At 49.2% G+C, this 26,526-nt stretch overlaps 13 protein-coding genes across 13 annotated transcripts; 6 read left to right on the top strand and 7 right to left on the bottom strand.

Moving 5' to 3' along the window:
* Positions 1-363: 363 nt before the first annotated feature.
* On the bottom strand, positions 364-1,632 carry TGAM01_v210719 (hypothetical protein; the record flags this gene model as incomplete). The annotated part of the gene is made up of 1 exon (XM_018807338.1): positions 364-1,632. The coding sequence occupies one exon, from the start codon at positions 1,630-1,632 to the stop codon at positions 364-366; it is 1,269 nt and encodes a 422-aa protein (XP_018659504.1).
* Positions 1,633-2,285: 653 nt separating this feature from the next.
* TGAM01_v210721 (AoPex11B) lies at positions 2,286-3,213 on the top strand (the record flags this gene model as incomplete). Its single annotated transcript, XM_018807339.1, has 2 exons — positions 2,286-2,328; positions 2,396-3,213. The coding sequence occupies 2 exons, from the start codon at positions 2,286-2,288 to the stop codon at positions 3,211-3,213; spliced, it is 861 nt and encodes a 286-aa protein (XP_018659505.1).
* Positions 3,214-3,261: 48 nt separating this feature from the next.
* TGAM01_v210720 (hypothetical protein) lies at positions 3,262-4,568 on the bottom strand (the record flags this gene model as incomplete). Its single annotated transcript, XM_018807340.1, has 2 exons — positions 3,262-3,648; positions 3,726-4,568. 2 exons carry the CDS (start codon positions 4,566-4,568, stop codon positions 3,262-3,264), a joined length of 1,230 nt encoding a protein of 409 aa, XP_018659506.1.
* Positions 4,569-5,631: 1,063 nt separating this feature from the next.
* Positions 5,632-7,314, top strand: TGAM01_v210722 (hypothetical protein; the record flags this gene model as incomplete). The annotated part of the gene is made up of 4 exons (XM_018807341.1): positions 5,632-5,661; positions 5,720-6,105; positions 6,188-6,825; positions 6,887-7,314. The coding sequence occupies 4 exons, from the start codon at positions 5,632-5,634 to the stop codon at positions 7,312-7,314; spliced, it is 1,482 nt and encodes a 493-aa protein (XP_018659507.1).
* Positions 7,315-7,538: 224 nt separating this feature from the next.
* On the bottom strand, positions 7,539-7,973 carry TGAM01_v210723 (hypothetical protein; the record flags this gene model as incomplete). The annotated part of the gene is made up of 1 exon (XM_018807342.2): positions 7,539-7,973. The coding sequence occupies one exon, from the start codon at positions 7,971-7,973 to the stop codon at positions 7,539-7,541; it is 435 nt and encodes a 144-aa protein (XP_018659508.2).
* Positions 7,974-8,451: 478 nt separating this feature from the next.
* TGAM01_v210724 (2-oxoisovalerate dehydrogenase E1 component, alpha subunit) lies at positions 8,452-9,874 on the bottom strand (the record flags this gene model as incomplete). Its single annotated transcript, XM_018807343.1, has 2 exons — positions 8,452-9,228; positions 9,290-9,874. 2 exons carry the CDS (start codon positions 9,872-9,874, stop codon positions 8,452-8,454), a joined length of 1,362 nt encoding a protein of 453 aa, XP_018659509.1.
* A 1,248-nt stretch (positions 9,875-11,122) lies between these two features.
* Positions 11,123-12,129, top strand: TGAM01_v210725 (ubiquinone biosynthesis methyltransferase; the record flags this gene model as incomplete). The annotated part of the gene is made up of 2 exons (XM_018807344.1): positions 11,123-11,388; positions 11,472-12,129. The coding sequence occupies 2 exons, from the start codon at positions 11,123-11,125 to the stop codon at positions 12,127-12,129; spliced, it is 924 nt and encodes a 307-aa protein (XP_018659510.1).
* A 502-nt stretch (positions 12,130-12,631) lies between these two features.
* On the bottom strand, positions 12,632-14,981 carry TGAM01_v210726 (hypothetical protein; the record flags this gene model as incomplete). The annotated part of the gene is made up of 3 exons (XM_018807345.1): positions 12,632-14,496; positions 14,549-14,687; positions 14,973-14,981. The coding sequence occupies 3 exons, from the start codon at positions 14,979-14,981 to the stop codon at positions 12,632-12,634; spliced, it is 2,013 nt and encodes a 670-aa protein (XP_018659511.1).
* Positions 14,982-16,315: 1,334 nt separating this feature from the next.
* Positions 16,316-16,907, top strand: TGAM01_v210727 (ribosomal RNA methyltransferase MRM2; the record flags this gene model as incomplete). Its single annotated transcript, XM_024550857.1, has 3 exons — positions 16,316-16,543; positions 16,605-16,766; positions 16,833-16,907. The coding sequence occupies 3 exons, from the start codon at positions 16,316-16,318 to the stop codon at positions 16,905-16,907; spliced, it is 465 nt and encodes a 154-aa protein (XP_024404402.1).
* Positions 16,908-17,101: 194 nt separating this feature from the next.
* On the bottom strand, positions 17,102-19,871 carry TGAM01_v210728 (OST3/OST6 family protein; the record flags this gene model as incomplete). The annotated part of the gene is made up of 8 exons (XM_018807346.1): positions 17,102-17,179; positions 17,233-17,600; positions 17,693-17,797; positions 17,949-18,091; positions 18,710-18,890; positions 18,941-19,296; positions 19,357-19,457; positions 19,533-19,871. 8 exons carry the CDS (start codon positions 19,869-19,871, stop codon positions 17,102-17,104), a joined length of 1,671 nt encoding a protein of 556 aa, XP_018659512.1.
* A 347-nt stretch (positions 19,872-20,218) lies between these two features.
* TGAM01_v210729 (hypothetical protein) lies at positions 20,219-22,050 on the top strand (the record flags this gene model as incomplete). The annotated part of the gene is made up of 4 exons (XM_024550858.1): positions 20,219-20,272; positions 20,341-20,397; positions 20,463-20,735; positions 20,791-22,050. The coding sequence occupies 4 exons, from the start codon at positions 20,219-20,221 to the stop codon at positions 22,048-22,050; spliced, it is 1,644 nt and encodes a 547-aa protein (XP_024404403.1).
* A 928-nt stretch (positions 22,051-22,978) lies between these two features.
* On the top strand, positions 22,979-24,354 carry TGAM01_v210730 (hypothetical protein; the record flags this gene model as incomplete). The annotated part of the gene is made up of 5 exons (XM_018807348.2): positions 22,979-23,020; positions 23,087-23,124; positions 23,185-23,311; positions 23,386-23,703; positions 23,929-24,354. The coding sequence occupies 5 exons, from the start codon at positions 22,979-22,981 to the stop codon at positions 24,352-24,354; spliced, it is 951 nt and encodes a 316-aa protein (XP_018659514.2).
* Positions 24,355-24,833: 479 nt separating this feature from the next.
* Positions 24,834-25,854, bottom strand: TGAM01_v210731 (hypothetical protein; the record flags this gene model as incomplete). Its single annotated transcript, XM_018807349.1, has 2 exons — positions 24,834-25,480; positions 25,545-25,854. 2 exons carry the CDS (start codon positions 25,852-25,854, stop codon positions 24,834-24,836), a joined length of 957 nt encoding a protein of 318 aa, XP_018659515.1.
* Positions 25,855-26,526: the final 672 nt, after the last annotated feature.

Consider the following 26,526-nt stretch of genomic DNA (forward strand, 5'->3'; position numbering starts at 1 on the left):
TCGGGTGCCTGAAACGGTACGTATTCGCCTGGTTTAGGCAAGGTTCCGGGCACTTTGGGGGCATGCTTAGCGCCGGGGTAATATGGGTAATATCCATTAGGTCATGGGCAGAAAAGCAAAGGGAGCTCTCGCGGAGCTGGCTGCATGTGCTTTGTGCCATCTTAAGAGATAAGGTAGAAGCATGTTATGTACTTATGCCAAGCACCAATTGCATTCCGCAATATCGCTGTTATAAAAGTCAATAAAGATCATTAGCTTGAAACTGCATTTTCGCGAAGCTTGGTACACCGGCATTGCGCGCTCACTGACGTTAGCAGCCCGAGTAATTTATGCCAAATACTTGGCTTATGCTACGTAGTATTGTTATTTCAAGTGTATAGTTCTAAGATTCTCATCCAACCAATTCAAAACAGCTTTCTGGCCGATCTCATTCAGCTCCAGGTCCTCCCTTTCTGGTCCTACCTCGACAACCCGAATTCTACGTTTCGGCTCTTCTGCCAAATAATGCGCGTCCTCTTCCCATCTCGCTTTCTCCTTAAGCTCAATCCTGGCCAAACTGCGCCTCATTAAACTAGCAATTTCTTCTGTTTGATTCTTAAATGTGTTCCTCTGGTCTCCGTCGCTACTGCCTTTGAGTCCCTTTTTTGTTCTTGGTTGTCGTGTTGGTGGTCCAGACGGCGCGTCATGTAAGAGGATGGTTTCAGGTATCTTCATCGTTGAGTCTCTAGGAGGGAACTTAAGATACGAGTTGCGGGGCAAGACATTTCCCTTGGACTCGTCGCTCACCTGCCCTTTCATATTGCGAATAATGCTGGCGAGCTGTGTAGATGTGTAAAATGATTCGGGTATGGATAGCCCTGGGTTGTGGAAGAAGAGGCTTGGGCTTGCGAAGGGGTCAAAGAGACTGGCTGGCGTTTGAAACAGGGATACCAACTTTTGTTGCAGGGTATCAAGTCGAAGGTTGCCGTTTGTACGCCGCGAAAGACTTGCAACGTCCATCATGGACCTAATCATGTTGATTCTGTGGCCTGGCAGAAACATGGTCCAGTTGTAGATGCCATTGTAGGCCGCGATGCCACGCACGCAAAACTTTTCATTTGGACGTGACTCGGTCAATGAGAGAGACATGGCTATGCCAGCCCCGAGATGAGATCCATAGACGTAAATGCCTCCTCGGCCATTGTTTGGAGGCATCAGAGCTCTAGTTATCCACTGGTAAGCAAAAGCGACATCATGTATCGGCGTAGGCCAATCTAAAGAGCCAGCAAAGTCGTGCTCTTCGCTGGCGGCATCTTGAATTGCGAGATCGCGACGTTCTGTCTCCCATCGGTAGTTGATGCTTGCCACAGGCCAATCATACAAGAATTCCGGCAGCTGCTTTGCGCTGTAGGCGTTCCCCGGTGATGGAGACAAATGAAGAACCAGGAACTTTGTAGGTGAAAATTCGTCAACGTTATACAAACTGCTGTAGGCGTTAGCGCTGAAGTCGCATTCATAGTAGGATTTTGTAATCACGGACTCGATATCTACAAAGCCTCCAGAGCCACACGCTACAGACACGCTCTTTCGAATATGAGGCCATCGTAGCACGCTGTAGTACTGGCGGCGAATAGTGGCCAGCGGTGAAAACATGGCAAAAGTCTAAGGACTTGCCATACGTTGATGATGCGCCAGCAGCTGTGGATGTCCATCAGGCCTCGCTTCTGCCATGCTTTAGCTGGTCGCTACCCTGCACCGTGCAGAAGAATCGAAGGTACTTGGCAGCATTTACAGCACCACTTTAGGTTTACAATACAGCGCTCCTAGCTGTTCCAGATATTACTTGGAACTATCTTTGTCTCCGGAGCATTTGATAGGTAGACCAATGAGAATGGAGGAATAGACTTCGAGGTGGTGGTATTGGGAAAAGATTAGGTTTGCACGCAGGCCTCTAAGCCGGCACACCAAACCAACTGTGTGGATATTATTCACTTGGTGCCTGACAAGATGGAGAACAAAAACGGGTTGAAGTCTCATTTTTAGCTTGCAGAAGCCCCTAAATAGTGAACTGTAGTTGTATTCCATACTACTAAGATATATTAACCCGTCATCACATCATTATACCGGTACTCCTCCTCAATTACCACCCAAACACTGAGTAGCCGCCTACCCTGCCTGTATCTTCATCAGAGTCTATCGCCTTTTTTTTTATTAGTTTTTTCTTCATTTTATTTTTGATACGGCATCTTCGCTTTCGCCTTAGTCGCAGCGCACGTAATTGCTGCGTCAATATTAGTGCCGTGAACATGGCACTCCTGCGCCAATTTATTGCCTTCGGGACAGATAATGGTGTGTTGCATCCCCAGGCCACTTAGCGTGGAAAATCAGCACATTGGGAAGGAAATCGTATAAACAGGTCTCCAAACAAATGCTGACGCCTGCCAAGCCGGAATCGAGCGATCATTACGCTTTGTCCAGGCTTTAGCCTCTCTCTTCGCCACATATCGCTTCTCTGCAGCAGCCGCATTGCTGCCTCTAACGTCAACCAAGTTCCCACCGTCAACGTCATTTCTGAAACTGCGGGCCAAGATCAACGTAACCAGGCGTCTCCTGCGACTTTTTCGCTTCCTTGAGCAATTTCAACTGGGATGGGACTTGTACTCGTCCCGGGTATTGGACTTCGACACATTACTCGATGTGCTCGGCAAAACATGCCTGGGGCTGTATGGCATGCTCGAATCCGTGACCCTGCTCGACCTGCTAGAAGTTGACCATCTGGAGATATTCGGTGCAGAGCAGACTAATAATCTGAATTATCAAGCTCAGGTCTTTTGGCTCATCGCTTTATGCATCTCGCTGTTCCGCTCTAGTATCGCACTGCTGCGCTGTCTTGGCAAACAGCCGACCCCGCATGCATCATCCAACCACAGCTCCAAAGAGAACATCTCAAGTGAGAAGAGTGAACGTCAGAAGGGAGATGGGTCATTGAGCGAGAATGGCGACGGATCTGGGAATCAAATGGCGGCGCAGAGCGGAGCGGCAGAATCCAAGGAGACTGTCACTTCGCTGATACTGAAGCTTGTAGCAACCACCATGGATATTCTCCTTCCAGCCACTGCTGTTGGCTTGATTGAAACTCATCCTGCAGTGATCCCGCTGGCCATGATTATTAGCACGGCAATCACGGCCAATGATGTATGGGTTAGGTGCGGCAAAGAGATGCAAAGTCGCTAAAGGAAAACAAACTTCATGTGTAAAGATAAACAAGCTTGGTAAATACAGTTAAACCGCCGCTAAAGGGATATTGTTTGTTGCAGTCTCATGTTTCTCAGTAGGGTATTTCTGTTCCCACTCCACTCTCTCGCGGACCATATCTCGCTTGCACCAGATGACTGTAATCCAGCCCCAGACCGCACACCATATGAATGGCACGGCCCAGCATACTCCGTACGCAACAGTTGCTGGAACTTCATGTACGACGGCAATAACGGTGAGGGCGCCAGCCAACAGAAGCGCAGGCACGGACCAGAATACAGATTGCTTGAACAGCATTTGCCGGAAGCGGGGGCTGGCATTATAACGGGCCGCAAAAGCTTCTCTGTATGGTCTACCGGCTCCGGCGTTGACGGCAACGACATCTTCAATGAAATAGTACACTCCCGGCAGGACCTATTTGAAGAAAAAAAGATAGTTAGCATAAGACGCCGAGTACTAAAAAGGCAAAGGAAAGAGCCATTGCATCGTACCTTTTCGCCTTTCCCAGTGGAACTGAGGCGGAACGGGGCACGCCAGTTCATATAGTTGAATAGCGTGATGAGGCCGAGGACGCCGCCAAGGCAGTACAGAATGGCTGGTGCTGGCATGCAGAGAACTCTCAGCCAAACTATATGCGGCGCGCTGCCCACGATGAAGAGCGCCGTAACGGCGGTGATGGTAAGCACCGATGCCCAGTTCAGTGTATCGAAGCACCAGCGGCTATTCGTGCCCAGTGGACGGAAGAACCTCTCCTTCTTCATGAGCCGCCAGGTTCTGATGCCAAATTCGACGTATGTTGGGCCGCCCCAAATACTCGTGACCACAGCGAAGATGATCCAGCCCTGAACATGGCCAGCATATCTCAATGCATAGTACAGCACGATGGGTACTAGAGAACCATCGATGAATACTAGAATCGCAAAAATAAAGAGTCTCCAGCGCTTCCATCCATGATGCCACGTAAAAGGCAGCTGCGGCAAGAGCTGAGGATTGTTTCCATAGTAGTCTTGTAGCGTTCGGTCCCGTCGTTTCCATTCATCGCGTGTTGCCGCTCGCGAGTCGTAGTAAACATTTGCTTCCGGTCGCAGGGCGTATGAAAGGCTTCGCCGGCCCCCATCTGCTGTTCGAGGGGACTCTGGGCCAAGTGCACGCTGGCTTGTTCTGCTTCCAAAGCTATCCGCATGCGTAAAGGTTACAATATTCGGTAGCGAGGCGGTTCCCTGTGCAGACCCCAAAGGGCTGTTCGGAAGGGCTCTGGCGGTTCTCCCAGAGGCATCATTTGGTGTATCGGACAAAGACCGGCTAACGGTGTTGTCTTGACCTATGCCCGGCATCGTTCAACCTATCGCGATGCGTAAAAGAAATACAGATCAAGTCTAAAGAGCAAAAGGGAAGAAAAAGTTAATTGTTGATAAACATTGTCTCACTTGGGTGCCGTGGGAGCCATTTTTTAATATATCACGGAAGCAGGGTGGTCAAGCAAGGTCGGGCAACCTGCTTAACGGGCGATGACGTTGTTCCCTCAGATGTCAACAGCACCTGCTGAGATCATCCGGCTGAGCCGATGGCATAACAAATCCTCCGTACGGGGCAACCAAGAGTCTTCAAACCAGTAGTATTTAAAGCAGCAATTTTTGGGCGCTAAACCCCTTTCTGCAGCCAAAATTGATTAAAACTGAAAATTCTAATTTTTAATGCTAAAATTAGACGAACCCATCATTGTTGAAAGAAGATCTCTAAAACGTCGCTGTGGAAGTTCTAGGGCTCCGTCGAACACTTAAGGACCTCGGTGCCCCCAAAGCCCCGTGTACCGCGATTGTTAAAAAATGGGACTCCTAACTTTAAACGGCACAGAGCAAGAACTTCGCCAAAACAAGCCTAAAGTGCTTAAACTGTGCGCTTTGCAAGCGTCTACCCGCGTTCGGGGTAGGATCCGCTACCCCATATGCGCATCTCCATTATCACCACCTCGTTATTGCATTACTTGATGCACAGCAAAGCTGTCAGCTTTTGCACGAGGAAGAACATTGTTCCTCTGAATCCTTCGTAAGCACGAAATCGGGGGTTCGGGATAGTCAGATTGATCCCAGTCAATTCAATTGGGTCCTCATTGGGCACCTAGGGAACTTTGTAGAAATATGTATATTAAGACCAGATTGCTCGTTAGCTGCTCCGTGTGGCATCTCCCGCTACTTTCGTGACTCGAGTCAAGCAAGTGCCTCCTCCAACTCTTGGTAGCCGACGTTGATGAATATCGGCGCCTAGCTCTTGGCTACTAGGCAATAGCCGCGGTTATTGCTATTTAACCTGTCCCTTCACATCGGCACTCAACTTCAACCCCGCAAACTCTCAAGTTATCATCATCACTGCCGAGAATACGAAAGAGAACGAAGAATCATGTCTGCTACTGTTAGAGTTGTGCCAAATGTATGCTTGTTTCGCCAATTGATGCTTGACTTTATATATATACTAAGCGCAACTACAGGCCGCCAAGCGGGCTTCGAGTCTCCTCCGGACAATTCAGTATACTCATCCTCCATCATGTCCGTGCCACTCAAACCCGGGCTATCACCAGCGTACCCCGCCCAAGCTCTCACAGAGCCTGGGAGGTCGACGCTACGCCACGCCTTCGAATGCCAATTTGAAGGAGTATGCCTTTGAAATGGCAGCGTCATCTATTCGCTTTGGCGCCGGTGTGACCCAGGAAGTTGGCATGGACCTGAAGAACCTTGGGTCGCAAAGAGTATGCGTTGTTACTGACAAGACCGTGGACCAATTGGAAGCAATGAAACAAGTGCGAGAGGCCCTTACTCGCGAAGGCGTCAACTTCAAAGTCTTCTCCGACGTGAGGATAGAACCAAAAGATAGCTCGTAAGTGCCCTGCTATTTAGCCTTTATTGATCTCTATTGGCCGCATTGTTTACTTTACTAACATGTCTTGGGGGTGAAATAGTATCAAGGAGGCAATTGCATGGGCAAGGCCTTATGCGCCAGACGCATTTCTTGCAGTGGGTGGAGGGTCTGTCATAGACACGGCCAAGCTGATGAACCTGTACACCTCCTACCCGGATGCTGATTTCCTCGACTTTGTAAATGCGCCATTGGGAAGGGGGCTTCCAATTGACAAGCCTCTTAAGCCGCTCATCGCAGTCCCAACTACAGCGGGTACCGGCAGCGAAACTACGGGAACAGCCATCTTCGACCTCGTCTCAAAAAAGGCAAAGACTGGTGTCGCTCACCGAAATCTCAAGCCAACGCTGGGAATATGTGACCCACTCAACACACGCACCATGCCTTCTGCTGTCAAGGCTGCCTCTGGTCTGGACGTCTTGTGCCATTCCCTTGAGTCCTGGACAGCCATCCCCTACACCGAGCGAACACCGCGACCAACGAACCCAATTTTGCGGCCAGCGTACCAGGGAGCCAATCCGATTTCGGATGTCTTCTCCTTCCACGCACTCAAGGCCACTGTGAAGTATCTCCCTCGTTCTGTAAAAGACCCCGAGGATTTTGAAGCTCAGAGCGAGATGCTTTTGGCAGCGACCCTGGCGGGGGTTGGCTTTGGAAACGCTGGAGTTCATTTGTGCCATGGTATGTAACCCCGTGTATCATTTATATGCGTGTGATTTGCTAAGAAATGATTGTTTTATAGGCATGTCGTATCCCATCTCTGGCCAGAATCCAGGCTACACGCACGCTGGTTATGAGATTCCAAACCCTCTCATTCCCCACGGTGTTTCAGTAGCAGTCTCTGCCCCTGCTGTCTTTAGATTCACTGGTGCTTCCAACCCGGAAAGGCATCTCCTCGCCGCCGAGGCGTTTGGCGTTGACATCTCCAACGTAAAGAAGGAGAGTGCTGGAGAAGTCTTGGCCGAGGCACTGACCAAGTTCCTTGAGGACTTGGGCGATCAGCCAAAGGGCCTCAAGGCGCTGGGCTTCGGAAGCGAGCATATCGATGGACTCGTTGAAGGCACTATTCCTCAAGCTCGTGTGCTGATGCTTGCCCCCGGCCTTGCCTCGGAACTGCAAGCTGAAAAAGACCAGCTACGCGCGCTGTTTGAAGACGCCATGACTCATTAATCTAGCGTGGAATTGGATGGTCTATCGGAATTTGTCTGGGTTACTTGGGATCATCTTTCTGAGCATAGCAATCTGTTTGACGATGCTAAGCTTTCGAAGCTCTGGGGTTCCGCGTTTATCGGTTCGCCATGTACCATTTGAATAGACGACCGTGTTGTCAGGTAGCACATCGCCATTAGCAATAATAGATAAGTGTGATATCGTGCAGTTCTATTTCTCCTGTATTAGCTTCTCCGTGTAAGAAACAAGTAACTCTCAGCCCTTACTTTGCCAATCTTCGCACCGCTTCCGATTTTGCTTCCCACTTGAATGATGCTGCCCTCGCCGATTTCCGTGCCTCCAGCCTCGATAACTGAGCCCGCTTCGATGAGCACGTAGTCCCCAAGGCTGACACCACCTGTGCCCTTATCTATATTTCCCGAAGCAGCTCCGAGGTGCACGCGTTCCTGGATGATACATCGTCGCCCAACAAGAACGCTGCCAACGCTTGACTCGATGCGCGATCGGGGGTGCACTACCGTCTCTGCCTGCATCGTGATCGAGTGTGTGCCCTGGAGAACGGCATTATCGGAAATGGTAAGCGACGTAGAGAAGTTGACAGGCGGTTTCGGACCGCTGCGGTCAACGGCCGGGAGGACGGAGTGCCTCTTGGACGACATGATGGTAGAGCTGGGAGGAAGAGATACAGAAATGTCAACAAGTGACAATTGGTGGAGAGCTTAGGACGCTCGGAACTCCAGAGGCGGATCTAGTGCCGTTTCGTACTAGCTTACAGGTACCAGGCACTGGAGCTGGTGGCGCTATGCCGAATCAAGAGGTCTGGCGGCTGAGTAATTTATTTAGAGTCAGTTCTCGTCATCTCACATCTGGGCATAGAAATGGCCAAATTTCATGCGAGTGCGGTTGTACTTCGCCTATAAAGATATTGCCATCTATTCGTTAACACGGTATTTACACAAAAACAAGTGTAAGTCTTTATTGAAATGTACTTTGTTTTACATCTAATTAGACGGTACTGCCTCCGTTGGTTAGGTAGCTAACAACACAATCTCATTACAGCCAGCGAATGAGATAGCGCAACGGATGGAATAATTCGAGGTATACTTGAGAATTGATGTCTATTACCAATTTGTTGCCTTATTTAGCCTTCAGGCTGTCTATACCTCCATCGAAAGATCCAACCTCATACTCTTCTGGATACTTTTCTAGCATTGTCCTTAGTTGCTCCTTTTGCTCCTTGAGGTCCTCCGTCAGCTCCTCATAAATGTCCTCGAACATAGTGGCAATCGGTGGCTTCTTTTCCCTCTCTGCTTCGCCAAAAGCCTTCAAGATCTCCTTTCTCAGGTCGGTTCTGGCATCCTTCTCCTTCGTCTCATCCCAGCATCCCTTAGCCTCCATCCATTTCCTCAGCCGAGTTAGGGGGTTATCTCGTCGCTTCCAATCCTCAACTTCAACGCGAGCTCGGTATGCAAAGGAGTCGTCGGAAGTGCTGTGATGAGAGACACGATAGGTCATGGCTTCGATGAGAACTGGCTTGCCACCGCCCTCAAGAGCCATTGCTCGCGCCTTCTTTGTGGCCTCTCTGACGGCCCAGATGTCATTTCCATCCACTCGGATTGTGTCAATACCGTATCCAATTCCTCTGCTTGCAATGCCATCTCCTCGGTATTGGTCAAGAGTGGGTGTGGAGATGGCAAACCCGTTGTTACGGCAGATGAAAACGATGGGACATGAGCGCGTGGCGGCAATATTCAGCGCTGCATGGAAATCGCCCTCACTGGCAGCTCCCTCACCGAAAAATACTACCGCTACTCGCGGCTTTGAGCTGGGATCTTGAAGCTTCTGTAACTTTAACGCATATGCTGCTCCCGAGGCCTGCGGAAGCTGTGTTGCTAATGGTGAAGACACGGTGTGCTTTTGCCGCGAGCGTTAGCCAATAGGTTTCGACATTGCGCGCTCAAGGTTGGTTACTCACGATATTCAATTCCTTAGATCCGTAGTGAACCGGCATGTTTCTCCCCCGACCAGAGTCTTTCTTATTGGCGAACAGTTGTGACATGAATTGCTCAGTGGTAAAACCCCTCTCCTTGAAAAAGCCCTGCTCTCGATACTGGCAGAAAACGACATCTTCTTTGTCTAGTACGCTAGAGCTTCCCACGCTCACGGCTTCCTCGCCTGCGCTGACCATATAAAAGCTCAAACGACCTTGTCTCTGGGCATCGAACATGATGAGATCCATGATGGAGATGAACAACATGTCCTTGTAGAGCTTAATGACTGTCTCATCGGAAATGTCAGGGCTGAAGGAGGGGTCGACTATCTGGCCATCCTGATCCACGACTCGATAGGTCTGAAGGGCTGTGTATGAATCGGGAGTCTCAAATTTGAGAGAACTGGTGAAAGAGCTCTTCAAGGCTCCTGGAAATGAGACGAAATTAGAATTGGGCCGCTGAGAAAGGCTCCCAGCACTCCGAATGGACTTGGAGATGACAGAGACGCATGGCTTCGTGCTGGCTGCCAGCCTCCGTATGGAGGCCCTTGGAATGACGCGAGAGCTCATCTGAGTCACAGTTGAAAGTAGACAATGGGGTTGAGGCTTTTGCAGAAATGCTGATTGTTTGGCTCACGTCGAGATGCAGCAGGCACTATCACTTTTAAGATGGGAAATCCGGGGAAGGCAGCTTGATCTCGGGACAAGGAGCCAGGATGCCGATAGAGAGCGGTCGCAATTGAGCCGACAGAATCCGCCAGCGCTAACACCACTAAGCCGCAGCACGCCCTGGCCCTGGGGAAGATGCTGCTGCTAGTAGTACCGATTTGCAGAGTGCTGATGAAATCAAATCGCATCAAATAAAATCAATTGTAATTGACGCCTTTGAACAATTGGGAGGTAATGCTGATAATAAACGTTGGAAAGGCGGTTCATGGTGTAAGGGGTAATGCGACTGCCCAATTGCCTGGTCACACAGTACGTACCACATTACCGAAAGCTGCCTCAACAAGGATAGTCTCAGCCAATGATCTTGAATCATTCTTCAGTCCTTATTCTTTCATCTCTCATCATCATCTCTTTATAGTATTTGTTCAATTGCATTGTGCATGTTATATATTCTGCCTCCTGTACTAAAGGAAGCCCTATAATCGCACGATACGATGGCTGAGTGGCGGCCAGGTGGCAGCAGGCCTGACAGATTCGGTTGACGGCGAAGAACAAACTCGACAGGCATGAATTAACGAACCTTCCAATTCAACCTTGTTCTTCCTATAAATCCAATCAATTTTCTACAAACACTTATTCCACATCGTCTGAAATGGCCCCTCCGGCAGCTAATCTGGTGATACTCATTCTCAGCATCTTTGGTGTCATCGCGCTGATTGGCTGGTTCTTCCAGCAAAGTATCCACAAATTTATCCAGGCACTTCTCGCGTATCGCCGTCCAGAAGCGCAGCCTCAATCTAGCCTTCAGGACGTTGAAGGAGCAGAAAGTCTATAGAGCCGAGTCTTGTTGCCCTGCAGCTGACTTCAATTTCTCAAATTATTTTCAGCTTCCTTCGTTTACGATCTTTCCATTGGCAATTGGCGGAGAATTACTTTGTTCCAGTGGCAAGATAAGCCGCCGTATCTGCCGCTTGCCGAAAGAGAAATTTAACCCATCAACCGGATATTCATATAAATTCTTGTTTCAGAGAGACAAGCAAGAAAACACACTCTGGATCCGTCTCTACACTTTAACCGCATTGTCATTAAGGCAGTCAGTTAATTACTGCCAACGTTCTTTTCCAAAAGGCCAACAGAAAAAAATTACACATGTCTGCTTCGTCAGTGGTGAGAAGCCGTGCCAGGCTATTCCGGCCTGCTTCATGCATTTCTCGCACAGCTCACTTCTTCTCTACCAGCCGCCAGCTTCGTGAATCAAAATCAACCCCTACCGCAGACCGCTCCACTCACTTTGGATATGAGACGGTTACCGAGTCTGTGAAGCAGGAGCGAGTTGCCGAAGTCTTCACCAGCGTGGCAGAATCATACGATAAGATGAACGACTTGATGTCGATGGGTGTTCACCGTCTGTGGAAGTGAGTTTTTTTTTTTTAAAAAAAAAATCCTTCAATACGTTCCTGGAACACATCACCAGATCAGTAGCTAACGACGCTTTTAGAGATCATTTCGTTTCCTCGCTGAACCCAGGGGCCACAAACCCTACAGGCATGCCACAGCGCATCCTTGATGTCGCCGGAGGAACTGGCGATATCGCCTTTCGCATGCTGCAGCACGCCCATGCCAACAACGGCAACCCAAATGTGCACGTTACGATATCAGACATCAACCCAGCAATGCTCAGCGTTGGCAAACAGCGCTCCCTATCTCTTCCAGCCTCTCACCAGTCTTCCCTTTCCTTCTTAGAGGCAAACGCTGAAGTTCTGCCATCATCACTCAAGGACAATTCTCTTGACCTATACACAGTTGCCTTTGGCATACGCAACTTCTCTAATATGCCCGCAGCCCTGAGAGAGGCATATCGAGTCCTCAAACCTGGCGGCATCTTTGCTTGTATGGAGTTTTCCAAAGTGGACAAGTATCCCATCTTCAACGCAATTTACAAGCAGTGGTCCTTCAGCGCGATCCCATTGATTGGCCAGCTGGTTGCAGGAGACCGTGACAGCTATCAATATCTCGTTGAGAGCATTGAACGGTTCCCATCCCAAGAGGAATTCCGAGACATGATTGCTGGCGCAGGGTTTGCCATTGTGGGAAAAGGCTATGAGGATCTGACTGGTGGCGTCGCGGCTATCCATAAAGGCATCAAACCCCTGTGAAGACTCTTAGACTTATATGTCTAGTTTGTATAGTATTTAGTACAGACGCCTACAAGGGTTACTTTAATTAGAAATCAAATGATATTACAATCAATGACTCGCTTTCATCAATACAATTCACTCTTTGTTTCACATGGCGTGACACCAGTATGGCCACCATCTACCTATATATAAATAGCTGGCACTTTAATCAAAAGCTGTTGCATTTTTTTTTCTGTAACCGAACTAATCGAGGAACCAATGAAAGACGAAGGCTAATAATACTCTCAAGCCGACACCGAAACCTCCTGGAAGCTCATGAAATACGTATGTACACATGAAATTTTCTGGACCTTGCTCTCAAACCTTCCAGAGCCTAACGCCAGTTTGCCCCAAAAGGAAAACCACGCGGAATGAGATAGAGTTCTCAAGGCTGTGCGCGCCCGAAATAAAACAAGAAGAATGCCATTACAGTGGCTTAAGATAATCAGAGAACATGATGTTTGATGTTTGATGGCTGAGTTTAATCAGCACTAGGGGTAGAAGGTGCTGCTGCGGGAGATACACCAGCATCTCCCTTTATGCCTCCTCGTCCGCGGGAACCACGTCCTCGCTCACCACCTCGAGCTCCTCGACCCCCACGGCCACCTCGTCGGTTGCTTTCCGAGTCGCTCGTCCCGCCAGCGCTGCGATAACCGCTGGTGGTAGATCCGCCTCGTCCGCTGCCTCCCCAAGTTCCAGCATTGCCGCGGGTGTTGAATGGCTTGCTTTCTCGATGATGAAAGATCTTGACAAGCGGCTTTGATCGGTCTTCCTGAGTTCGTGTCTTGACCGCTTCTGGCAGCCTTCCCATAGCCCCATCGCGGTCTTCAAGTGTTTTGAATTGAACAACCTTGTTTGAGCCACCCCATTTCTCAATCTTGAGAATTTTAGACTTGTCAACCTCATCAAAGAGATCGCGGCACTGATCTTCCGTGTTGACATTCATGATAAACAGACCAATGATATCAGATGCCGAGGTCTTTGGGGCTGGCGAGGAGGCCGGTTCAGGGACATTTGCCGATCCATTTGTCGGAGCGGCTGTCTTCTCCGCCTCTCTGTTAGCGGCGGCGTTGCCTGCGGTGGGCTGTGGGGTTGATCGGCTCGGTATCGTGGGAATAGGGGCAGCTGGGGTAGCCTTTGGCTGTTGAGTTGGTGGAGATTGTTTGGCAGCCGGGGGTGCAGTAGGAGTAGCTGAAGAGGCTGCGCTTGGAGGAGGAATGGCGGCAGCCGCGGCAGTTCCCGACGGGGGAGCCGCAGACGACTGCTGTTTAGCTCCTCGGTGGGAGAAATTAAATCCCTGGGCGCGCATCTCAGTTCCAATTCTTCCATCTTGGATTTCCAGTACCAAATAGCCAAAAGCAGCGTCAGCAAGGTTAAAATTCCACATATTCTTAAAAGCACTTTCGTCAACTGCACCAAGACCACCCGAGCCCGCCACTGGGCCCCCAAAAGGATTTCCGCCAGCAGCCGTCGAGGGCATCTTTTCCACAATTTGCAGAGCGTTCTTCAGAAGATTTTGTTGCGCCTCATTCTGCTGGATGGCAGGTTCAACTTCTCCCCTGACAGTTTCCCAGACGTCATTGAAGGAAGCCTTTGAGGCAGCAAGCTTGCCACGGTAATGATCTAGCGTAGGGTTGACACTGAATTCGTTGTAGGAACTTCCATATCTGAAGTGGAGTCCGGCTGAGATGGAAAAGTCGGCTTTCAAGGTAACAGAGAGCTGGTTCAATATACCCTCGCGAGCCGGAGAGGCGTGCGTGATAAAGACTCGAGTCTCAGTGGGATCATAGACACGATGAGCAGTGTCAACTAGCTCTCCCATTTGTAATAGAGTTGTCCACATCGTACCCTGTCCTCCCGCTATGGTGGTACGGCCCTCTCCGTTATCAAACAGTTTGTGCATTACCACAGCGCCACCTAGACCCAGGAGTCTCAGTTTTACACCACCAACTTCGAGTAACATGGAACGAGCTTCGTCGATGATGTGAAGGTTGTGGACTTTGTACTCGGATGATCTGAACTTTTCAAGAACGCGGACATCTTCACAGGCGCCCCAGACGGTGTATACTGGCACATCCAGTTTCAGCTCTCCATTAAGGAGCAGAGGAAGTTCGGAGAGGGGGAGCTCGCTCGGAGAGAATCTGGATTTCACGGGGCCAGGTCCGCCCTGCTGAATAGCCTTCTTGACCGGTTCAGAAATCAGGGGCGAATACTGTGCCACATGCTTCAGCGTCTTCTCCACAATTCGTTCCAGGGACGTATGGTCGTAGAATCCAAAGTCGCCAGTGTGGATGATGTGGTCAGCCCGGGCCTGTTTTGCAAGTTCGTTGAGCGATCGCAGGTTTCCTGTGTGGGTTGTTAGCACGTGCCGCGGACAGCTGAGATGCTCGCAGCATACCTCGAACGTCAGCAACGCAAAGAATCCGTATGGGTCCCGTCTGGATGATACGGCCTTGGTTGGGCAGGAGGGGCGCTGCGCCAGGCGATGGGAGGCTCGTTGCACCATTTTGTATGTAGCCAGGGGCATATGCTCGGGGCTGCACTCGTTAGCTAAACCGCACGTCACAGATGGAATCCGGCTGCGGAACCCAGCAGGCATCAGAGGAGGGGTCAAGCGGTGGTCAAGACCAGAATACGCCTCGAACCCCCAATGCCAAGATTGCAGGGCCTGCGAGCAGATAAAACAAATGGCAATGAAGAAGAAGGCAAGGCCGGATGCTTCTGTAGTGTACAAACAAGGAGACATCGCGAACGGGCAGCTCCCCAAACTGCCACGAGAGCCAGGGTTGACGAAGGGCCAGCAAGAGGACATGTGCACTTACGACAGCCATCCTATCAGCCAGTAGAGTATATTAAATTCGTAATCGGAAACAGGTCGCTCGGTGTGATGGGTTCGTCCGACAGAGAATTCGCTCGGAGAAAAGGATGGCGGCTATCAAATGAGATGGTAGACGGACGGCGAGCCGCAAGTGAAGGTGAATTTGGCTGCTCAACGAGCAAGAGCACGGTTGTTCCACAAAGTTGGGTAGTAGTGGCCACCCGCTGCGCTGATTGGTAGCCTTGCTTGAGAGGTTGTTTTAAGCTAGGCCATTATGAGGTGGGGACCTCTAGGCAAAATTTTACAATGAATTCATAAGGTAACTGACTTTATTATACTTAATATATTGGAGAATATATTTATAGCTTTTGAACAGAATATTATGTAAAGATCAATAATCATTAATTGATTTCACAGTCAAATGTCCATTATAAGTGATTGCAATTCCTCTTTGTATTGAGGGTGTCCCAGTAGAGCTCCACCAACTTTCCTCTACTACTAGATGGCCTCCACTCAAAGCTCTTTGATAGCTACCTTTTCACACTTCCACAAATGGAATCATGTCACATCAATGGACAGGCTGGACACGAAGCCTTCTACAATCAGCGCCGCACTCGGCCTTTGTGCCGCGTCCTAATTGTCTCTTCAACGTTCCCAGACTGACGAGGCTTGCTTCCTCTGGAACTCAATGGAAGCAACGCCAAGGCCGCGACCATTTTGTCCGTCATGCCAAAGTCCAAGGACTAAAAAGCAGGGCAGCATTTAAGTTGTTGGAGGCAAGATTCGCCCATCGTTAGCTACTTAAGACCTTTTCGTGATAATAACTCCTCCAAAGATAGACGCAAAATACAAGCTCTTCAAAAAGAACCAAACTGTAGTTGATCTGGTAAGTTAGCCCAAGCATACCTAAATCAAATCCTGGTATAGACGGCACATCTCTAAGGGTCTAACCTTTTCACCAGGGATATGCGCCGGGCAGCTGGTCTCAAGTACGTTGTATCCATACTGGCATTCAGCAAAGCTTCTTAGACTTTGGATATTCATATGCCTGAGTAGGTTGCTGTTGAGCGCACTAAGCCTCACGGTCAAGTCATCGGTATCGACCTCATACCGGCTCAACCTCCCAAAGGCGTCGCAACATTCCAGGGAGATTTTCTGTCTCCCGTAGTCCAACAACTTTTGAAAGAGTTTATAGCTCAAGCACACCATGATCGACTGTCCAGGGCAGCAAAATTTGATAATAATGGCGAGGATGACTTGAATTCAGACCGCACTCTTATAGAACAGCCAAGCTACATTGACTTGGAGAGACACTCAACAGAGGGCTCTAAATCACCTTCCGGTAGCATGCCAACAAAGTCGACGTCGAAAAATCTTGTGGATGTTCGTCAGATAGCACCCGCTACAATCAACACTGAGATTCTGGTCATGCTAACATCGATACAGATTGTGTTAAGTGATATGTCAGCACCATGGGAACAAACTTCTGGATTTAGTTCCAAGACTTTGAGTAACCCTTATGACAGGCTCATGAATACGAGTGGAATTGCGTCTCGAGATCATGCTGGCAGCATGGTAAGGATAAAACCCTAGCTTTAGTCTGGCAAGGATAAAAGGTGACCATAATGGCTACTAGGACCTTTGCGAAGCTGCGCTGCAGTTCGCCAGCGACACACTCAAACCTGGCGGTCATCTTGTATGCAAATTCTATATGGGAGCAAGGGATAAAGAACTGGAGAAACAACTCAGGCTACTTTTCGCAGAGGTGCACAGAGAGAAGCCAGAATCTTCAAGATCAGTAAGTTTCGACAATATATGTCATGAGGTCACTATTACCAACCACCTACTGATCTACCTGTAACAGGAAAGCAGAGAGGCGTTCTTCGTCGCACTACGAAGGAAATCTAATGCAACTGTTAGCATAGATGATCACAATTAACAAGGGCGCATTTAATCATCACGTTTAGTGCTACGAAAGATTGGTCAAGCTGGTCGTCAATTGGCCATTTGTAGGCACGAAATTTTTTAACTTTGAATGATATCAAGTCACGCCATCCCTTTAGGTCCCATAAATAAAACGAAATTGGAGATAAAAACTCCATCCCGATGCTCGCCCAATTTTCCCAGCATAATTTAGACCTTGAAACCACGTGAGCGTCTGCGACCACGAGCGCGTTCGAACTTGCGTCCCTTGGACTGGACGAAGGGTTTCTGTAACATGGATTAGCATCACTGGGCCACCGTGGGATCTTTTCGTAACTAACCTTGTGCTTGTGTGGGCCCATGCCGAAGTGCTTGACGGCCTCACGGCTGTTCTTGGGTCCACGGAGGATCAGGGTGTTGCTTCCGGTAGGAGCACGGAGAGCGAGCTGATCCAGGGTGATGGCCTCACCACCGGCAGCGGCAATTCGGGCACGAGCGGTGGCGGTGAATCGCAGAGCGGCGATGGTGGCCTTGGGGAAAGACAGAAGTCTGTTGTCATCGGTGACGGTGCCGACAATGACGACGGTGCGCTTCTCGCCCTCCTTGTTGATGTTTGAAACAATTCGGGACAGAGAAACGGGAGGGCGGTTGATCTTGGACATGAAGAGTCGTCGAAGGATAACCTTGTTAAAGGCGGCATCGGTTCGGCCTAGGGCACATTTGTTAGTCGTTCAACCCAAACACCGCGAAATCGCCAATTTCATTTTTTTTTTCTTTTTTCGAAGAAAGATATGAACTTACGGGCCAGGAAGCGGTAAAGCTTGACCAAGAGCTTCAAGTAGACATTGTCGCTCTTGGGGGCCTTGCGGTGAGTGCCCTTGACGTGGTGGCGGTCGAGATCGATACCTGGAAAATGGAAACCGTATCAGCCAGATGGTTCATGCTCAAATGTGGCTGCTCATCTTCACGGAAGAGAGCATCCAGATCGCAGAGACGATACACAAGGTATCATCACCACTCGCATACGCAGGCTATGCATATCAGTTCTTTCACGTACCCATGGCGACGACTGGTGCTGAAAAGCTTGATGATGGGCTTGAAAGTCGAAGTCGAAAATGTCTGGGAATACAGCCGAACTTTCCAACCAGAAATTTCAGGGCTTTCGATCTCGATTGGTGCTCTGATTGGCCAGCAGTTGGACTAGTGGCAGAGCGGTCAGTCGAGGCAATTAGGGTATGCTCCGCTGACTCAGCCACCCCACTATGGAACTGCCGCTAAATTCCCGCTAGTATCAGTTAGGTCAAGCTTAGTTGGCAGTTTGCAACATTGAAGTACGACAGAGCGCTTCGCTGAGAGCTGCATGCGATGATATGGCGCTAAACTGTTTACGTGACAATGCGCCAACTGGACAGCGATCAAGTTGCATGTGAAGCAGATGCGACATGCATTTGGACCCACGGGTCGATCGCACTCGCATATTGGTTGGTATTGCTGGACAAAGTTTTTTGTTTCTCTTTACGATTGCGGCGTCTCGACGAGAAAGACCTCATCTCAACTTGTTTATATTTACAACGACACCGGCCATAGACTACTTCCACTACATCAGTAGAGCTAGATTGCGATTGTCCATCGTAGCTTATACTGCCAGTAGCTATACCCAATGCATCGCCCTCATCTACTAACTAGTAGTTGCCATGATATCGACGATCCATCCTCTCAGACATTGGCATCTGCACAGCAAGCGCAGCAATTTATCAATTAGGCCCTAGCTAATCGTATAAATTTTCGCCTTGCTATGTCTTGTTACACCCCACTTACATGAAAGGAGGCAAGGAGAATGGGTAGCCAGAGTTCTTGACGCGGAAGACGCTTAGGAGAAAGCTGTATACCAGGAATAGTATAACGCTCCAAACGACAACCGCGACCTGCTGAGTTTTGGCATCGGCCATGCGAGGAACCTTGACAGCCAAGGTAATGGCACAGAATGAGAGGACACCGTCTGTCAAATGCGTTAGTTTCATTTATTGGCGTGAAAGAACTTTGTCTTACATATAGCAGCCACGATCTGGGTTTCCAATCCAAGCTGGTTCTGGAAGCCTCCTGCGATATAGCTGACGCCGCCATGGCCATCTCCAACAATGTATGGAACTTTCCGAATGTGGTTGAACATATGACCACTAATAAAGAGGAGAATGGCAATCAGGCTGATGGAAGCCCAAATGTTGCGGTTTTGAATGACAGGCAGCACATAAGCAGACGCACTGGCCAACGCAGTGCCGACGCCGAGGACAATGGTCACGGTGGAGGCCCATCGAAGCCAGTTGAAGGGTCGTTGCACAGGTGGGTGTGGTCTATTGGGAAGCTGCCGAGAGATCCAGGAATGAACTTGCTCAGCTGCGGAAGGCCTGGAATTGGTCAATATCGAATGCACTACTAATAACGGAGAGATTCGCATCATGACTTACCCTGCCGTGAAATCGTATCGAACAGGCTCCGGAGAGGCAGCAGCATGGGGTCCAATAGTCGGGTTGAAGAGGAGGAGCACCGGGGCGGTTTGGAGGCCAAGCTGTTAGATGGATTGATGCATTAGCTTTCCCATGGAACAATTACTCTTGTCTGGATCGAGATACTCTCCACGTACCGAGATAAAGGTCTCTCGACCATCAGCGAAATCCAGCGTACCAAAGATGAGTCGCGACTCGCCGGCTTTGTCGCCTCGAGTCCAACTTCGTCCGAGAACCTCCCATTCAGGCGCAAATTCTTGGCAAAGCTGGCAGCCGAACCTGGTTTCCAAAGCCGTGAGGAGGACAGCCACACTATGATTTCTTGGAGCAGCTGTTAAAGAAGAATAGGTGGCATCATTCAGCTTCAAAGGCGAAGAGCGCTGGGATAGCTGACGAAATTCATCGTATGAGTCTTTCTTCGCGAAGCCCCCAGCGAACAGCAGGCACAGAGGAAGAATTGATTGGAAAATACGCATCTTCGCGGTAGTTTGTAGCTGTCCGTATAGACGCAGCTGATGTTGCTACAACTAGCCCAAGCCGCCAACTAAGCTGCCAGGTGTTCCTGTGCTGTCATCAAGGTGTTCTCGTTTTCGCGATTACCTAATTCGAGCTACGAGGCATGGCGCGGGGCTTGACTACAAAGGGCTAGCGCAGCATTTCCAAGTTGATTCAACTGCCTGTCAAGCTACTCCGAAGTTGGCGCATCGATCGTAGAATCTAGCTGCCTTTTAAGTACTCAATACCTCCCAGATCTCGCTCGAGCGCATGTTAGCACGCTAGGCGCTAAAAGTTCTAGTCCAACATCGACTTATCAACACTTTCTATGTCAGACGCCTTGGGCAAATACCTAGAACATCGAGCACCATACCATCTAGAAGTACGCAATAATCGACAGATTTACTCCGTAGCTTTTTTCTCTATTAACATCGTTTTTTCCCCGTATAGCCTCAGTTCCATAAGCGCTTGGATGATACGACAGCCATGAGTGACCTCTCAATTGAGGTAGCCATCCCCTTCTAAGCCAGCGCTATCTTGTCTTTGACATTGTGCTTATGTTATGCATCTAGCGGACGACGCGTCTCCATGAGCTTGATCTCCAATATCAAAAAAGCCGTCACGAAACCGACCTCATTACCCGAGACGAAGAATCTCGCCGGTTACAGCTTCGAATATTCCTGCTTCAAGATGAAAACACCCAGCTGCAGGATAGATGCGCCGCCAAGGATGACGAAATAAAAATTCTGTCAAGGAGGAACGATAGACTACGCGTCAAGCTTGACGAGGTCAAATCGCAGAATACATCCGAAGATGAGCAGATGAAGGAGAATCCAATTGAGGCCGTAGGTTATTTCCAACTCCAAGAAATACCACAATACATCTACTAAGAGGTCAAAGACGAGGACAGAACCGAGTGCAGTGACTACAGAAAGCTCCAGCACGACTGCAGAAGAGAATGATGCACTTACAACAGAGCTTCGAGAATTGCGATCAGAAGTAAAGCTTCTGCGGCTAGGGGTGGCGGATGACGAGAAATCGGAATCGAAACCGCATCAGCAAGAACAGTTGACACAAGAGCCTGCGAGTAAAGCACAGTCAAACTCGAACAACTCAGACGACACAAAGGAAGAAGTGGTTAGGCTGCAATCGATGCTAGATAAATCAACCGAACGACTAACGGAGGAAGAACGGCATCGCGAAAGGATGAAATTGAACCATCAGAAGCAACTTTACGAATCCGAGCGCCAAAACAATAAGCTGGAGGGAAAAATATCGACACTAGAGAAGAAATTGAAAGACGCACAAACAGAGCTACGAGAGCTACGGCTGGCTTCACATTCTGGCTTGAAAGATAGATCAGGCGATGGTCTTGATTCTACCCAAGATGTCACAACAAAATCTCATGATAAAGACCAATCTCCACCTGTTGAAAAAGAGAAGATGCCCCGCAAGAGAGTGACCAGGAAGCGTACAACAGAGCAAGCGAAGATTGGAGAAAAATCAACATTTTCAATCACACCACTACTCAATAAGATAAAGGGTACTGGTGGAACTACTGGGCGCCCCAGTTTAACATTTGACGACATACTTTTACAAGAGGGTGACGACCCATCACCACTCCGGGCAACAAAGAAAACTGAGGCTCGATCCAAGGCAGCACCGGCTACAGGACTGGTAGCTTCTACGCCTTTAAGACCTCGGGAAAAATTGGGATCCAAGCCTTCTGAAACGCAATCCCAGCCAAAGGCAACAGAAGCAACATCAGTCGAAGTACCCACAGCCAAGCCCGCAGCTCCCAGTCAGGACACGGGAGACGAAAAACCCGAAGAAACAAAGGGCGAAGGAACATCGAAAGCAGCCGACTCTAAAGAAACATCTCTCCACAAACGAATCAAGCTTCATGAGTCTACTACCACTACTGACCGTGGCGTAGACCTTGAGCAAAAGAAGAGGAGGAGAAAGCTGATAAACAAGGCTAATACCATAATAGAAGAAGATGAAACCGGTGAGGTAGCCCAGCCCACAGAGGCACAACCTGGCCGGGCCAGGAAACTAAAGTCAGCCGCGGGAAGTGCCTTCAACTCGGGAAGCGGCTCCAAACCATTTTCGCCTCTTAAGCGACATAAGCGAGGGATGAACGCAAGCTTTTTGGTTTAAGTACCCTGTTATGTATCCAGAAGGCAAGTGATTCGTACCACCTATGAAGAAATTCACATCAGGAACTGCGTGAGTGAGATAGTCACCAAAAAGTCCAATGACGGCCGACAGCATTCTTTCTTCTTTCTCATTATATCATATATTAAACCATGTTCAGATAGATCACAAAGTCAACCGGCGTCGGAGAGTTTCTTATACTAGATAAACGCCAGTAGAGTTATGCATTTGGTAGCTAGATGCCAGCGTCTAGTATCCAACAAGGCTACGTTCTGTATCAATAAATACCTTGTGTAGCATCAAGCAATCTTGAAGAGGTTCTGAGGCCTCTCCTGAGCTCTGATATTATGATGAAGTCTAAGGCAGCGGGCGGTCCTTGCTGTCATAGTCAATCTTTGATCGTCGATGCTCTTATATGGGAAAGCGAAATCTGAGAAAGAGTTGGCTGTACTCAGTAGAGATTAGATTTCACGAAATCGATTGCCTCCATGTGTCAACTACAGACAGAAAGCAAGAGCCAAGGGAGAAGACAGAAGAGCTTAAACTCAAAACAAAGTCAGTGGCTGTCTACATATGTCCAAACAGGGCATCTGCACTCAGGCACTCTCCTTAGGATGTCCATCTTTTCACTCTTACTCACCCCACTATGCCGATGCTCGTAACTTTTTTGGAGCCCGCCCATGCTAGCCCAAAGTGCTAGTTTGATAACGAACTGATTGCCAAATTCTGATCTTAGTCATCGGTATTGGCCAATCGCATCGCTCGGCCCTAATTTTTCGCCCACACAAAAAATTCACAATTTCGTTCAGCCCCAACTTGGAGAGCTTAACATCCGGTGCTGACCTTTTGCAGAAGCGAAGTGGTCTTCTCAGCTAAATTTCTCTCCTCTCACCCATCTCTCTGATATCTTTGCGGGCGAGGCTGTACCAAAATGGCTGAACAACTGATCCTGAAGGGTACCCTCGAGGGCCACGTACGATTACTCCTCCCCATCGCTGCCCTCTCTCATGGTTCGGAGTGAGACTGACATTTGATACAGAATGGCTGGGTTACCAGCTTGGCCACTTCAATGGAGAAGTATGCTGGGATTTTACCTATCGCGAACGCAATCGACCTTGAAAACTAACAAGGAAACAGCCCCAACATGCTCCTGTCTTCCAGCCGAGACAAGACCCTGATCATCTGGAACCTCACCCGCGACGAGACCCAGTACGGCTACCCCAAGCGATCTCTCCACGGTCACTCCCACATTGTGTCCGACTGTGTACGTCCACTCGAATTCCGTTGATTATACCACGAAGAAAGAGTTCTCGGGGCTGATTGCAGTTGATTGGTTAGGTTATCTCCTCTGACGGTGCTTACGCCCTGTCTGCTTCTTGGGACAAGACCCTCCGTCTGTGGGAGCTCGCCACCGGCACCACCACCCGAAGATTCGTCGGCCACACCAACGACGTTCTCTCCGTCTCCTTCTCCGCCGACAACCGACAGATCGTCTCTGGCTCTCGTGACCGCACTATCAAGCTGTGGAACACCCTCGGTGACTGCAAGTACACCATCACCGACAAGGGCCACACTGAGTGGGCTTCTTGCGTCCGATTCAGCCCCAACCCTCAGAACCCCGTCATTGTCTCCTCTGGTTGGGACAAGCTGGTCAAGGTACGAATTCCTCTCAATTTTGCCCTATATCTCTTCTTTTTACGATGCGCACCACTTTATGATGTATTGCAACTTTCAAGTATTTGCTACTTCAGAGCCAGAAATGGCAATGAGACAAACATAACCTATTGCCCTGAATTTGGTTTTCCTTTTTTTTGTTATTCAACATGCCCCCTGATGCTGTTTGCAACTTTACATGGAGTTTGGGTTTTAACAAAATTCCAGGTTTGGGAGCTCTCTACCTGCAAGCTGCAGACCGACCACATCGGCCACACCGGTTACATCAACACCGTCACCATCTCTCCTGATGGCTCTCTTTGCGCCTCTGGTGGCAAGGACGGTACCACCATGCTCTGGGACCTGAACGAATCCAAGCACCTGTACTCCCTCAACGCCAACGACGAGATCCACGCCCTCGTCTTCTCTCCTAACCGATACTGGCTGTGCGCCGCCACCGCCAGCAGCATCATCATCTTCGACCTTGAGAAGAAGAGCAAGGTTGATGAGCTGAAGCCTGAGTTCACCTCCGTTGGCAAGAAGAGCCGGGAGCCCGAGTGTATCAGCTTGGCCTGGTCCGCTGACGGCCAGACCCTGTTCGCTGGTTACACTGACAACATCATCCGTGCTTGGGGCGTCATGTCCCGAGCATAAATGTTGCCGGGATAGGTAGGGAGAGATGGGGAAGCTTGGCTGGGACGTGGTGGAATATAGGGCATCACATAGTTAGCTTCTTCCTCAAACTGTAACTGAGATTAGGGCAACAGTGTGTGTGACAGAAATACTAAAAAAAGGTACTGGACACAAAATTCGCTTCTAATATAGAAGATGGTTCTTAACTGCTGTTTCTACTAAGTACTAAGGGAAAAAGGAATACTACAATTTCATACTGTTCAAGCCACGTTGTTGATTAATGAATGTATCGTGAAACAACTTTCCCCCTTGTATTTGTATCCATTCTCTATCCATATCTTTTTGATTTTTGCCATGTGAAGCTAAGCTGGAATGACGCTTCGGGTATAAGTATAATGATGGGTGCTAAAACTAGCGATGCGCAAACATGAAAAGTCATCCATTGGTTGATCAGTGGATAGAGAGAGATAGTGGCTTAGCCGCTGACATTGGAATATGTGTTATAATGCATTGGACTTCTTGCCTAGGCGAGATAGCTCTCTTCGCGAGAATTTGGCATCAGCATTGACAAGCATGCTGTGGTCTGCAATTTCCACCTTATCAGCGTGCTCTCTGAACCGGTCGCCCCCCATGAATCGTTTCATTGTTGACTCCCATAATCGGAAGCGCTCCTTGCCCTGGCTATCGCGCTCGACCAACGACTTGACTTCTTTTTGTTTGCGCATTTTCGAAGCCCGAACCAACCTGCGCAATGCATCTTCGCCGAGCTGCGCGCTCTTGGCCGCGTCTTCTCTGATCTGCTTAGAATCGCGCGTCCTTCTATCTTCTTGCGGGGTAAATCTGTAGGTGTGTGTGCTCGGAAATCCAGGAAAGGAGGGCGGTATAAAGGCTTTGCTCTCTTTGTCTGGTTGGCCGCTGAGCTCTTCGCCGAGAAGAGGGAGTGAGTTGAATGTGTCATCGATGGTTATAAGGTTCTCACTGCGATTAATCGTATCTTGGTTGCTGAGCCGGCCCTTGATGTGCGGTTTGAGAGAGGAAAGGGTCAAGTTATGGTGTCTGAGCATGAGTTCAAAATCCGACGGGATGGGAGCCTCGCGACGTGATGATATTGCGAATCGCTTGACTTCTTCGATGATGGATCTTAAATCTATTGAATTAGAGACGTTAGCTTCAAAGATAGAAACGACGATAGAGATACATTGAATGCCTACACGTCTCAACTACTCCTGTGAAGCTCTCAAGCGCCTCGGGACTGGCCGACTGAAATCCATCATGCGCCAGGACCATGGCGATAGAACGCTGGATACCGCAGCGGGCAATATGATGTAGGGTTGGTGATAGAGAAGGCACTGCTGAAAAAGACTCTTCATCTACCAATTCTGAGGAGGAATCCCACTCTGTTTGGTTTTGGGTCGTTTCAAGTTGCTGTGCGCCGGAAGGCTCGTCTTCTGGGGTCGCATGCTTAGGCCGTTTTGTGTCCGAATCAACGGAAATGACGGATGCGCTGCGCTTGCGCGACATTGGGAACAGATAAGATGATCGCGGCGAGTAAATGATGGAGGCAGATTCGGGATATTAGCTGTGATGTGTGGCTGCCAATGCGGTCGGTCGTGGTGTGATGAAAATAAAGAGCTGGCCAACGCGCCTGGCGCACACGCTGTGGTGGTGTATAATCCGCAGCTGGTACAAGGCTAGCAGCTCAAGCTACAAGCCACTGTGAGATTTTTCAGGATCTACCCTGAGCCACAATACAATGCACTCGACGGCGACGTTTATTCGCGGAATACTCTATAAGGCTCTATCATATTCATAGCATTTTAATTCATCCTATCTTTCTTCTTTCTAGACCTACTTTCTGCTGGACCTACATGTAGATGAAGAAATGACTAAGTTTTTAGGTAAGCCAATCGATTGGTGGGGTCTTTTATTGGCACTTCTACTCGTCATCTTCTGAGCATCTGGTCTGGCCTCCTTGCCGCTAATACCCAGTAATATTACGATTGGGTTCCATACGGAGTACTCCAGATGGAGTACTCCTATTCCAAAGCCACTAAAAACCATCAGAACAGGCGCCGATGATAACCCGAAGCAAAGCACACAGGCACACAAGCGCCAACGCATAATCATAGTTGACGAACCTTTGCAGTTACACTTTTGTTTGCTTCAATTCGGAATTTCCTCTAGCTAGGGCTT

This window comes from Trichoderma gamsii (genome assembly GCF_001481775.2).
Source record: "Trichoderma gamsii strain T6085 chromosome Unknown Scaffold_70.2, whole genome shotgun sequence".
Lineage (NCBI taxonomy): Eukaryota > Fungi > Ascomycota > Sordariomycetes > Hypocreales > Hypocreaceae > Trichoderma > Trichoderma gamsii.